Source organism: Struthio camelus, chromosome 24 (genome assembly GCF_040807025.1).
Source record: "Struthio camelus isolate bStrCam1 chromosome 24, bStrCam1.hap1, whole genome shotgun sequence".
NCBI classification, from domain to species: Eukaryota; Metazoa; Chordata; class Aves; order Struthioniformes; family Struthionidae; genus Struthio; species Struthio camelus.
The window spans coordinates 2,483,519-2,496,612 of NC_090965.1; the positions used below are offsets into that span (position 1 = coordinate 2,483,519).

The following is a 13,094-nucleotide window of genomic DNA, read 5'->3' on the forward strand; positions in this document are numbered from 1 at the left end:
GGGGAATATGCATGAAGTGCCTGTGACCAGAGGGATGGTTCTTTCTTGGTCTCTGTCCTGTCCTCAGTGTTGAGCCTTCCCCTGCACTGCACTGGTGCCAGGGCTGGCTGGCTCATTTTCCCTTGAGACAGGTCCCCTAGATAGGGGGGGGTAGTACTTGGAAGGGGGACTTACCCCTAAGCCCCCAGGCCCGTGGAGGGATTCCCCCAGTCTGACGCTCTCGGGCACATTCCTCCCACAGACCGGAGCTGCAAGATGTGGAACCTGGTGACGGGCCAGGAAATTGCTTCCCTCAAGGGTCACCCGAACAATGTGGTTTCCATCAAGTACTGCAGCCACACAGGGCTGGTGTTCACCGTGTCTACCTCATACATCAAAGTGTGGGACATCCGGGACTCAGCCCGGTGCATCCGCACCCTCACGTATGTAGCAGGCAGAAGGGACCTTGAGGGACCCTGGAACTGTGATCATCACTGGCTTTGCAGAAGCCGATCCCAGGACCTGTTGGGGCCCCAAGGGCTAGAGACAAAGCCCCAAACCAGCTGCTTTAATGCCAGTTTGCAGGAGATGCAGTGCTGCAGCCTAAGGGAGCAGGGAGGTTGGGGGAGACTTTGGGGTGAAGGAACAAAGGAAGGACCTGTGGGGCTGCCCTGCAAGCAGGGCCCAAGGGAAAGAACTTTGAAGGGATTTAGGTAGCAGATGGCCGCCTCTGGGGAAGTGCCTGGCAGTCCAAAGTGGGAGCTCAGATCTTTAAAGAGGAGGCTGAGAACTTGAAAGGAGCATGGGACAGGCTATACCCACTGTCTGCCAACCCGAAGCAGGGCTCAAAGGTTAGCAGAGAGAGAACTGAGCAGGCCAGGGTTACCAGCTCGCTCCAGCACAGAGCTCCTTTCTCTATCCAACCTTGTCTCATCTGCCTTAGTCTGAAGGTGCTTCTCCCTCCCAGCTCACCGATGATGGTGAGGCCAAATACCTCTGCCTCTCTGTGCTACCTGCCAGCATTGGGCAGCCAGCTCTTCCTCTTCCTACAGGGAGCAAAGGAAAATGGGAGGAGGAAAGAGCAGCCCAAAATGGAAACTGGGGACAGGGCAGGATGTTCCATTATCATGCACACACCTAAGGTGCTTGTTTCCACTTTGCAGGCAGGGCATCAGCCTGAGACACAAAGATCTGGCTGATCCCAGGGTGGCCACAGAGTAGGTGATATCGCAAGGGCCTTTCCAGATGTGGGATCCACCTGTGCCAAGCTGGAGCCCAGCAACCCCACCCAGTTACTCAGTGATCCCCAGTGGCTCTGATCTCTGCAGCTCTCTGCTCATCCTCCCTCCTTGATCTCTCTCTCCCATAGATCTTCTGGCCAGGTGATCTCTGGGGACGCATGTGCCGGGACCACCACCCGCACTGTCACCAGTGTGCAGGGCGAGCACCAAATCAACCAGATCGCTCTCAACCCCAGTGGCACCATGCTCTACGCAGCCACTGGCAACTCTGTCCGCATCTGGGAGCTGAGCAGGTGAGAGCTAGTGCCAGGAGCGGACAAGACACTGCCTGTTCAGGAGGGCCTGAAATGACTCCCGCCAGGGAAAGTGAAAGCCCTTCTAGCGGTGGGGATTGCCTGGAACAAGGATTTTTGGGGAAAACGTTCTTATGGGACCCAAGAGGTGAAGAGGAGCAGTGGGACTGCTTGGGGTGGGGATTTTATCCATGAGGTGGGCAGACCTCAGGAGAAGGGGAAAAACGTGGAGGGTGAGCAGCAGCCCACTGGTTGTGCTGTTGCTCCCCTCCCTGCCAGGTGGGCACCAGGTTGCTGAACGTTTGTTTTGGCCTAAACTCTGCAGATGGCTGCTGCTGTACCTCAGGGCTGTTCCTCTATCCCTGGCATCACTAGGAAGTGGGATGTCCCTGCTCATGATCCCCTGTGGGGATCCCCTGTCAGAGGGTTGCAAGGCATGTGGAGGTCTGTGCCTAGGAGAGCCCCTTGGAGGAGCTGTAGTGCCCAGGAAAGGGTGAGCTGACCCTGTGCTATTGCTCTAAGGTTGCAGCCAATCGGGAAGCTGAGTGGCCACATCGGGCCCGTGATGTGTCTCACGGTAAACCAGACTGCGAGCAGCCACGACCTGGTAGTCACAGGCTCCAAAGATCACTACGTCAAGGTACTCTTCCTTGGCTCTTGGGCAGATGCCAGTGTCCTTTAGGGGAGCTCAGCTGCTGGCAGCATTCAAAGCCTCTTCTTTCCTCACCTAGATTTCAATTTTCCCCTCTGCCAGTGGCTTTTTGCCCAACTGCCCACCCCTAATCTTGCCTTTCACTTCGCCCCTGATACAAATGCAGCTTTGGAGGCAGGAGTTTGCATCTCTCACATTCCTCAGGCTCTGTGACGTTTGCATGCTATGGCTGACCCAGATTAGCAGCTTGCCCTGTCCTGCATAATTTTCCTCCCAGATGCAGATATTTTGTGCCTGCTTGTTACAGCACCAGCACAGTAAAAGCTCCCCCCTTCCCTTTTCATTTCCTGCTGTTTTTAGCAAGTTGAATTGGAACTGGCAACAGGGAAGTGGAGAAAAATGATGGGCTGGAAAGGGAAGCAGGATCCCACTTTTCTAACCGCTGCAAGATGTTAGCTTGACCCATGGTGGTGCATAAAAACTCCCCTTGAGTAAAATGCAGTGGAATGAGAGCTGCCTTGGGTGGCAGACCTCCCCTGATCATGGCAGGACCCTTGGTTAGACCTTAGCTCCAAAAAAGCCTCAATTACCACTCCCCTTTCCAGCAACAGTTTGGGTACTCTGAGCCTAGAAACAGAGGGTCATGGCCAGTTCTCCCAGAGCAGGTGACCTCTGTTCCCAGAACCATCTGAGGTCTCTCACCCACTGCTTTCCTCCAGGTGTTTGAGATCACTGAGGGTATGGTGGGCAACATCGGCCCCACTCACAACTTTGAGCCCCCTCACTATGACGGCATCGAGTGTCTGGCTATCCAGGGAGATATCCTCTTCAGTGGCTCCAGGGACAACGGCATAAAGAAGTGGGATCTGGAGCAGCAGGAACTTATCCAGGTCTGGAGGGAGGTGGATGGAACAGGTCCCTGGGGTAATGTGGGAGAGAGGAGCATTGCTGCAGAGGGCCTGAGGGGGAGGTTCAGAGAGCTGGTATCAGTGTCCTGTGCTGAGCTAACCTGGAAGAGCACCCCTATTCCTTGAACTCTAGCAGGCCACACTGTTGTTGGAAAATGTGCCAGGTGGCTCAGTATCCCTGAAAAGTGGGTGCTATAGGGCACTCAGGGTTCCCTCTGGCATGTAGTTTGCAGCAGTAAGTGCTGTTCTGGGTCCCTGGGTGCCATGTTCCTCTCTGAAGGCAAGATTGTTGTCTGTTGCCCAAGGGACAAACCAAGCTCTGAGTCTTGAACTCAGCCCCTTGGCCTCCTAACTTTGCAACACCAGCTCCAGCATCCAGATCAGCACATGGTGGGGGCAACAGTGATCTGAGCACCCCGGCTTGGGTTTATGAAACTCTCATGGGTGCTGCAGATAAAATTGTTGCTGTAAGGATGATTATGGTCTCTGTCCTGTCCCCATACCTACAGCAAATCCCCAATGCACACAAAGACTGGGTCTGTGCCCTAGCCTTCATCCCCGGCCGCCCCATGGTGCTGAGTGCCTGCCGTGGAGGCATGGTCAAAGTCTGGAATGTGGACACCTTCACCCCAGTTGGGGAGATCAAAGGGCACGACAGCCCTATCAACGCCATCTGCACCAACTCAAAGCACATCTTCACTGCCTCCAGGTGAGCCTCAGGCTTTCTGGTGCCCAGAGCCCCCTGGGAGGGGGAATACCCCTGGGTGGAGCTGTCATCCCTGGGCTGGGGTGGGTTTGCACTGAGAGCAAAGGAAAATTGGGACAAGGAGGGGAGGAAGAGGGGGTTCCCTGCAGCTTTCTAGTTCCCCCACTCCTGCATCTCATCTTACCAATGTTAGCCTGCCCCATGGCAAGGCCTGCTGAGCGTGGCTCCCTCCTGGCATGCCAAGCGCTCTGATCCCAGCCTTCCCCTGCCCACGTTCTGGTGATGTCATGAATGTCCCCAGCACAGTGACCCATCTTCCCTGGGGCTTGTCATCCCCTGCTGCTGTTGGGGAGCTCTCCAGCAGCAAGACTCTGATATCTTCTTTTCGACCATGTCCCTTTTCTCCCTTCCTTTTTCTCTGTCTCTCTTTCTCTCTCTCTTTTCCCCACCTCCAATCTGTGCCACAGTGACTGCCGGGTAAAGTTATGGAATTACGTGCCTGGGCTCACCCCTTGCCTTCCACGACGCGTTCTTGCCATAAAGGGCCGTGCTACTAGTCTGCCTTGACCCTTCTGCTCTTTCTGGCTCTCTCTTGCTCATGCGCTCTTATTTCTGTCTTTCTTTTCTTTTCTCTCTCTCTCCATCTCTTTATTCCTCTATCTTTCTCTCTGTTGCTTGCTTTTGCTCCTCTCTCTCTCTCTCTCTCTCTGTCTCTGTCTCTGTCTCTCTCTCTCTGGTCTGAGCTGCTTCTTAACGGTATGAAACTATTTTGCGTTTTTCTCCACTTGATAAATTTTTGCTAGAAGTGACTTATCCCTTTGTCCCAGTCATATCCCAGTCCCTCCCCCCCCCGCCCCCATGCCTATATCTACTGTGGCAGCGCTTTGGGAGCTGCGGCCTGTGTGCACCTTTGCATGGATGACGGGGGCAGGAGTTGGCAGCTGCCCCCATGCCCCAGGGAGACCAAGCTCAGCAGTTCCTTGCAGTGTCACAGCTCTGACTCGGTCAGAGCTCACTCCAGGCAGTCCTGCTGTCACAGTCAGCTCAGGAGCCCCCAGAGATCATAATTTATTTGTTCCCTGTCACCAACTGCTGCCAGTAGTGTGAGCTAGAGGCTGAGCCCCATTGGGCCTGCCTGCTCCCCAACATGGATTGGGCAACCTCCTGCCAAGGGAAAGTAGCCTAGAAGTCTTGGGGCCTGCATGCTACTGTGGGCTGGGATTGGGGTGTGTGTTTCCCCAGCAGTGCATCTGTGCAGTGTGTCTGAGGCTTTCATGTGTGAAGCCCCTCATTCACACTATCCCTCTCACCTTTGTTTCTCAGTGACTTGACAGTGAAGCTCTGGAGCGGGAGGAGATTACCTACTGGATCAAACTAGGAGCTGCAAAAAGACTGGAAAAAGTGACAGGAGGATGAAGGTCCTAGTCCCTCTGCCTGACTACTAAGACCTTATTGTCTACAGGAGTTCAGCCCAGGGATGGGAATTTCTTTGTGCCTGATCCCACAGGATGGACGATGTCCCATCTGGTACTTTGTGCACTGCCAGCTTCCATGAGGAAGCAGCTTTGTGAGGCATTGTCAGCTCCCCTTCTCCTCCTGCTGCAGTATCTTGATGGTTTTCCAGTGACCAGGAAATGTTTCATCTCCCTTCTCACTCACCCTGCTGTAACACTTGCTGGGATTCCTGGAGGGGGTCACATTCCAGGCTGAGCTCCTTGACCCCTTCTCAGAGACAGCAGTCTCCCTTCTGCTCACAATGCGGTCATCCTGCCTTTGTCATAACCTGTGCTCCTTCAGTCCCTGTGGGCTCCAGGGCTGGCTCCTGCAGCAGTCTGTCTCCACTTCACAGTCACAAGGCCAGATGGGTTCTGCTGGCTGGGACCACGGTATAGAGGGGGTTGAGTGTGCTGCCCATAGACACCTAACCCATCATTGCACTGAGGGCTGCTTCTCTGGAGAAGTTACTCATGGGACAGCCTCTATGTGGTGGGTCTGCAGAAGGGTGTCCAGATAGATCCATTCCCTGGAATCAGTCTACCTGACCTCAATGATTGGAGATGTGCATTTGACTCAGCTCACTGAGCTTTGCTGTGCCCCAACTCTGGACACAGGGAGTACGATAAGCCTGGGAAAATCTCCCTTGGGCAACTTCAAGACAAATTTGTTGCAAGTTTCCTTCATGCTCTCCAAGCCCTAATCATAAACTTAGCTGATCCACTGCTCTTGGGCTCTTCCCCATGTGCCCATTCCACTCTGCAGTGGGAAAGGAAATTGCTGCTCCACCCAGCTCCCAGCACCTTGGGTCTTAGCAAGTGTTTTGTGGTGGGTCTCCGAAACATTTGAATCCCCTTGGAAGTTGGAAATACAAGCAAAAAAGAAAGTTTCCGTGATGAAGAAGAACAGACTGGATTTGACATTGTCCCCTGCCTCCCAGCTGCCTGTCTCATTTTGTCACTAGTGGGAGGTGGAAACCTAAAACTTTTCCCCAGGTTCTGCGAGGGCGTTAGCTTAGGATTGACTCATCAAATCTTTGAGAGCAGAGGCCAAGAGGCGGGATGCGTGCTGTGCATGGCCATGTGGGTCTGTGTTCCACCCATGTCCAGCAAGGCATGGGTGCAGCTGGAGGACAGGTAACGGTGTGAGTTGTCTGTGTTTGGAGCAGGGGAGGAAGGGATTGCACACACTGGTCTTGTGCAAGTCCCCTGATTCACCCCATGCTTGAAGGACACACCAGCAGGTTCTGCATCCCTTGTGAATGATCTCGCACAGTCCAGCTTCCACAAAAGTCTGGGGCTCCTTCCAGGAGTATGTATCCCAGAGGATGTCACCTCTCCAGCCACTGTTCTGCTTCCTCCCATTCAAGGGGTCAGCAAGGCCCTCCTCTCACATCGGTGCTTTTCTCTTTCTCTTCCCCGTGATCCACTGGATCATCCCCTCTGTCCCGCCCTGTGCCAGGCAGGGCTTGTCATGGGACAGCAGAGGAGACCCTGGGAAAGGCACTCTCCTCTCATGTTCTCACTTCCCTTCTGTCACAGAAGAAGCAGCATTTGAACTCTGATTTAAGGATTTCTCTGTGTAATCTCACCAGTGGCAAACTGGGATCTCCAGGACCTGCCCAATTGTTTTTTAAAAAAATTGACCATTTTCTCCCTGCTTTCTCTAAGCATGGTGACTTGAAGACTAGCCCGTTTTTTTGCCACCAGGCCTCCTTAAAACCATTCCACATGGAAAGTGGGAATTCTTCTGCATCCCAAAACACAGAAGCATCTCTATTTATTTGATGGATTTTTTTTTTTGCCTTTTAGGAGAAAAAAAAAAATCCTGCTGCCGCATCCTGATGGAAGGCACGATGGCTTGTTTGTAGTCATGATCCTGACACGGACAGCGAACAGCCTTCTCTTGATAACTATCAAGTCCTGCTCAGCCTGGGTCTGGAGGCTGCTTTGGAGGTGAGGAAACCCCCCGGAGCCCCCAGCACTTGAAGCTGGCTCCAGCACTGCACAGGGGTTGGTGCCAGAGGGATCCTAGTGCAGTAGAGCCTGAAGCTCTCGGATGCAAACTCCAGGGCCTCTCCTGTCACCAGCTGATGAAGAAGTGATGCTGGTGCCCCAGAGGGGTGGCAGGAGGAACAGCTACTTTGGACTTTGTGTATACTGCTGGGACTGGGAGGGGGGCAAACAAAAAGGCACAGGGTATTCCAGCCACCAGAATAACGCACAGATGTGAGGTGGCTGAGCAGGAGCGAGGTAGTGTTGCCCTCCAGGTGCACAGAGCCTTAGAGAGGGTTTCTCTGCTCATTCATTGCTCAGCGTTTTTAACCTTTGCTTGGCTGGGAATGTATATGTGAGTGAGTGAGAGTGTGTGTGTGTGTGTGTGTGTGTGAGAGACTACCTGTAGCCAGGGCTCGTGCAGTAGGACCATAATGCGTTACTGCCTACACTCCAGGCTGCTAGTGCCTGATCTAAAACCTCTTGACGCTGCTCCCTGCTGCTGGCGGATTTTGCTTTAGACCTTCCCTGACTTTCACTGCAAGTTTCTTCCTGTGTGCAGGCTGCAGATCTCCTGGGGGAGTGAGGGGCCAGTCCTGGGTGATGCTGAGCATCTGTCACAGTTATGTCTAGCACCTCATTAACTAGGCTTCCAAACTTGGGGAAGACTCATAGAGGCTGTGCCTCCCCCTCCACAGTAAGCCCCATGCTGGGCACCTGCCTGTCAAGGCTTTCTCAGCCTGCAGATGGAAGAAGCAGGGTACCACAGCACAGCTGCAAGCAGGTCAGAAGGGGAGGTCTCTGAAGCAGGATTTGACTGTGGTTCCATGGCTCTGTATGTGTGTGTGTTTGTGCCTCTGTCTGTGTGGGTTGGTATTTCCCATTCAGGAGCGTGATTCTTGAGTGTTGATCTGGTTTAGCTACCTCACGGTGCGAGCTGGGTGCTGTCATTGTTGTTTGGTTTGGGGGATGGGGTGGGGTGGGGGGTTGTGTTTGTTTTTTTAATTATTATATTGTTATTGTTATGATTTTGACACTTGAATTTGTCCTGGGGATGCATGGCCTCACCCACACCTTGCTGCATCTCTGAGCCACCCCTTACATCTCTCTCCCTGCCTCCCAACAGATAGCAGGGCAATGCAATCTGCTCTCCAAAGCACCCCTATCTCTCACCTTTACAGTGGGAGCCCCAGCTGAGTTTCAACATAGTGATTTGATCCCATTGCTCGTGGGATGCTCAGACCAGGGTTCTGCATCATTGCTGTTGGTTATTGGGCTGATTTGCAGCCTGGAAGTGGTTCCTCTTGTCCCTTTGAAGGACAGAAAGGGACCTCTGTGAGGCTTATCTTAGCCTGTAGTCCTGCCTCTGCAGATTGCTGGTGGCTGCAATGAAGCACTTCTTGTCTGTAAAATGTCAGGCAAAGCACCCAGTTTGAATGGGCCTGTCCTAGCCCAAATTTTTCAGAGCCTGTTGTGATTTGGTAGCTATCTGGGACAACAGGGAACTGGTCCTGTAAAAACCTCTGCCTGGATTGAGTTGGCCTGTAAGGGAAGCTGATTCTTGCGTGTCACATTTGATTTCCATCCCCAAAATATAACTGAATCCAGATCCTCTCCTAGGCACTGAACATTAATCAGGAAAAACCTGGAGCCCTGCTGGCCACCCCCATTCTCTTCTTGTGGCTCAGAAGCAAACAGAGGGCCAGTCCCCCACTCTCACAGCACAATGGGGTTTGGGAAGGGGGTTGTAGCTCTGAGCCACACAATCGGTTTGGGGGAGCTGGGTTCCTCCAAACAGTGAAGCACAAGGTCCCACCATGCATAAGGTCTAACAAATGTGACCCCCTCGGACTCCGGTCCTTCACCTCCTCTCTTCACCGCTTGCCCCCCAGCTTCTGCCTGCCTGCAGGCAAAATCACAGCACATGCCAACAGGTCCAAGGGCTGCACTTGCCCAATGTTTCCTCTTTTCTAAGTCTGAGAGAACATTGCCTGCAGGCTCAGGCTGGGGACATGGGCTCAGATACCTGGAGGTGGATGTCGGGGGTATTGGAGAAGGTGAGGCGTGTTTGTCTGCTAAAGGAAGCAGGTGAGATGTTTCATGCTTTCACGCTGAGCTGGTTTGTTCCTTCACCTCTCAGAGGTTGTGCTGCTGAATAACTTAAGCCGTTCCTTGTGATCTCTGAGCCTCTCTACCAGCCCCACCATTGCAAGGAGGGTTTGGAGCTGCCTTCACTCATTTTATTTCTCTCTGGGTGCCTTGGTTCGTGCCAAGGATGTGATGATTCCTGCTGTCCCAGGATGTCCTTCCCTTGCTGGAAGGACACATTTGCTGTGTGACACATTTGTCTTTGAACATGGGCTCTCTTACTCTGTGGGTCTTCTCCCTTCAGGACACAATGGCCTGCTCCAGCTCCTGCCTGTGGTTTTGTGCTGACCGAGAGCTGAGCTTTGCACACAAGGGACAGAGATGACTCAGGAGCCCAAAAGCCCTGGGCCCCCAAACCACTGTGAGCCTACCCAGGAAGCCTAGGCAGTGCCCTCCTTCCCTGCACGCACAGCTTTTATGACACAAAGGAGCAGGCCAGATAGCATCTCCAAGTTTTGCCAGCTGCAAGGATTTGGAGCATGAAGATCTTGCCTCCCTCTGGGTAAACTGTCTCCCCCAGCATCTCTAAGCACAGCTGCTGCTTTGGGATCTTAGCTGGTGCCCTCTGGCCTTGGCTCTGCAGAGCCGCTGCCTGCTCCCAGGGTGTCCTCCCTGTGCCCCTCTCCTGGTCCTTCCCCCATCCTATGCTGGGTGGGGTCCAGGTACGACTCCCGCTGAGCACAGGGCTCAGATCTGCTTTTCAGCACGCACTGCTTTGCACTGTTCTTCAGGTGACATTCCCTCTGTGTACCCCCCTTCCCCATCCGGGGGAGAGGGGAGGGGTCCCACTGACCTTGGCCCTTTTGCACCTTGGTGCAGATGCTCCAGCTGTAACTGAGAGGGAGCCCAGCACAGCACTGGCCCGCTAGGTCCAGTCCTGACTTTCTCGGGGTCTCATTTCCAGAGAAGTATAGCCGTACACCTTCATCCTTCCACAGGGGCTCATCCTCCACACCCATAACAGCTCTGCTCCCCAAGCACATCCCTTGCGGTACCTGCCCAGCTGCTCAGCATCCCCCACATCCTGGGACCAACCTTAAGTCCAGCCCAGCAACAGGGCTTGGGCAGCTGTAGCACCACATTGCCAGCTCCAGGACCCCTTCTTGCTGCACAGGTATCACAAATAGCAGGTGCCTTTTCTTGCTCGGAGCTGTTTTATAGAGGCCAACTGTTTTGAAGGCTTTTCCTCTGCTGGGTTGTGCAGCCCAGCCCAGTGGTCTGGGTTTGTTCATAGGACGAGGCATGTACATATATTTTATACCTCGATGTGTTCCTGTAAATAATATAAGTTATTTCAGTTCCATGCTGTACATGTTTTTTTCGAATGGATGTGTTTGTTCCTTGCCTTTTTGTCTTCAGAAATAAAATATATTGAAATGAAATGTTGGAGCTGAGCTGGGAGCTACCCATTCCGATGCATGTGGTGAAAGGACCGGGGGAAATGGTGGGAGGAGTGGTGCAGTTATAGCCCTTCTGGCCCTGCTTTGGGTGTTGTAAGATGATGACCTTCACCCACATCCTTATGAGATCAGAGTCCTGTGGCAGATAGGACAGATGTGGTTGGGCGGCCTGGTTTCTCCCCAAGGATATGATTGCTGCAGATGAATCCATTAGGGGCTGAACTGGAAAAGCCACTGCCCTGGCCAGGCTGGCTGTGCTCTTCTCTCCTGATGAGGATGGGGATGAGGGGAGGAAGGAGTAAAACCAGGCAGTCTTAAGCCAAAGTGGCAGCTGTCCTTCCCTTCTTCCCCAGATGGCAGAGCATTCCTCAGGCCTGCAGCACCTTATCACCCAACTCTTCATGCACCCAGATGATGCAGGGCCTTGTCACTGGGACCTGCACCCAGGGACTGCAGGGACATGCCCATGTTATGAGCTCCACAGTGAAGCAGAATACTCCATGCCTCCTGCTCCTCCTGGGCAGGGTGATGGTGCCCACACCCCTCCCCTGTTCTCCCTAGGGCTGGGCAATCCTGGGGGGACACAAGTTCTCTGCGTGCCCCTGGGAATGAAGCTCTGAAGGCACTGGCCATCTGCAGCACACTATATGTCACGTCCTGGGAAGCAGCCTGGCTGGGTAAGGACCACCTCCCCATGGCTGGTCGCCCAGGGGAGCAAGGGAGGCCTGCAGCTGACTGGCTCTGGGCCTTGCGGACAGCCAGCAGGTGGCAGCCCTGCCTGTGGGACTGCAATGCCCAGGTGCCTGCAGGAAAGTGGAGCTGCTGGAGCTGGGGACAGCAGTGTCTTCTCAGAGATGCCTCCCTTCAGGCCACCCAGCCCAAGGATTGGGGAGGAGATGGGGATGCAGGAGAGGATGGAGTGCGGAGCCTGTTACCAGGCTCACAGATTGCTGCAGGAGTTACAGGAAGGTTAAGTGGCAATAGAGAGTGGGACAAGGAGCTCCTGCCATCCCAGGAGCTGTGGCTGGGTCCCTTAAGCATGGATATGAATGCCAGGACACCTAGTTTCTGCCTTTGGTGCTGCGGAGTGTGTGGTGACCCTAACGCCAATGTGCGGTTCCCACTGAGCACACAGAAGTGATAGGTGTTGGCACCACACTGTACTCCCCCTCCCCTTCCCGCTAAAATTTCAGGCAGCAAACCTGCTCCAGCCCTGGCACTGCAGGGCAGGGAGGGTTGGCAATGAGCTGTACCCCGAGTATTCAGCAGGGCAATGCCCTGGCTGCAGCGGCCTCCACTTTCCCTTTCCTGGCTGGCCATGTCACTGGTTAGACCAGATGGAGCAGCTGAGCACAGGGAACTGCCAGCCTCACATTGTCTCTATGCCAGCCGTCACCCAGAAGAGGTGTGGAATGTGGTAAACGCTGGCACACACCTTGCAGCAGGGGCAGGGTGGCCGCTCCGCCATGTAGGACACCTCAGACCCTGCTACCATCTCAGAATTGTCCCGGCATGGGGCTGGGGGGGAGGGGGAGAGACACTCCCAGCCCTGGGCTCAAAGCACATCTCACAATGCCTGTCCTGCCTGGGCAGCCTCCAGAGAGCTGGGGCAGATGGGCTTGGGAGTGACATTAGAGCTACCCTAGAAGAGGGGATGAGACAATGCTGGGTACTTACCACAGGGACCCAAGTGGAGTGGGGGACAGCAGGGAGAGCAGCCTGCCAATGTAGCCCTAACTTGTGTTTCTGGGAGTGGCTGGTAACGCTGACAACAGCGCCCAGAGCCCTGCTAACCCCCAGCACTGTGTCCTGCAACATCCCATCTTGTGCTGGGCTTATCTCGATGTGAGCCTCCATACCCACAGCACCCCCCCCCCCGGGTGCTGCTGGGGTAGGTGGGACCTGAGAGGCCACATCTGTGGGGCTGTCTGGGCCCAATTTCTCTGAGCAAGGCAGGTGACTTTGGTGGTATTCCTTTCCCTCTTGGTGCCCCACATGCTCACTGTATCCTGGAGATGCCTCTTCTTGCTGGTCCTCCTGTCACCAACACACTCTGGAGAGCCCTGGCTCCCACCTACGGCCACCTCTTTCTCCCTGCAGCAGGACACCGAGTCTGGAAATGCCTGGCTGGGCTAGCAGCACCCTGCATCATGCTCCCCTCATACCTAGGTGGGCCCTGAGAGCTTCAACCAGCAGCAAGGGAACGGCACAGACATGACCACCAGCTCTGACCTTGAGATAGATGCACTGCAAGCTCTGTGGATGGATCAGGCCCTTGC

General features: G+C 54.3%; 1 protein-coding gene across 5 annotated transcripts in view; it reads left to right on the plus strand.

Annotated features, from left to right (window-relative positions):
* Nucleotides 1-10,801, plus strand: part of KIF21B (kinesin family member 21B) — a 50,909-nt gene extending 40,108 nt beyond the window's left edge. For 2 of the 5 annotated variants that reach the window (XM_068918139.1, XM_068918138.1), the window contains 6 exons: nucleotides 242-422; nucleotides 1,349-1,513; nucleotides 2,036-2,153; nucleotides 2,885-3,055; nucleotides 3,583-3,782; nucleotides 4,247-4,470. In XM_068918139.1, coding sequence (XP_068774240.1) covers nucleotides 242-422; nucleotides 1,349-1,513; nucleotides 2,036-2,153; nucleotides 2,885-3,055; nucleotides 3,583-3,782; nucleotides 4,247-4,346 — 935 coding nt within the window. In that variant the 3' untranslated portion in view covers nucleotides 4,347-4,470. Of the gene's footprint in view, nucleotides 1-241; nucleotides 423-1,348; nucleotides 1,514-2,035; nucleotides 2,154-2,884; nucleotides 3,056-3,582; nucleotides 3,783-4,246; nucleotides 4,471-5,102; nucleotides 5,308-7,084 lie in introns of those variants that run through there. The other 3 variants (XM_068918133.1, XM_068918134.1, XM_068918137.1) reach the window with 2 other exon arrangements.
* The last annotated feature ends 2,293 nt before the right edge of the window (nucleotides 10,802-13,094 follow it).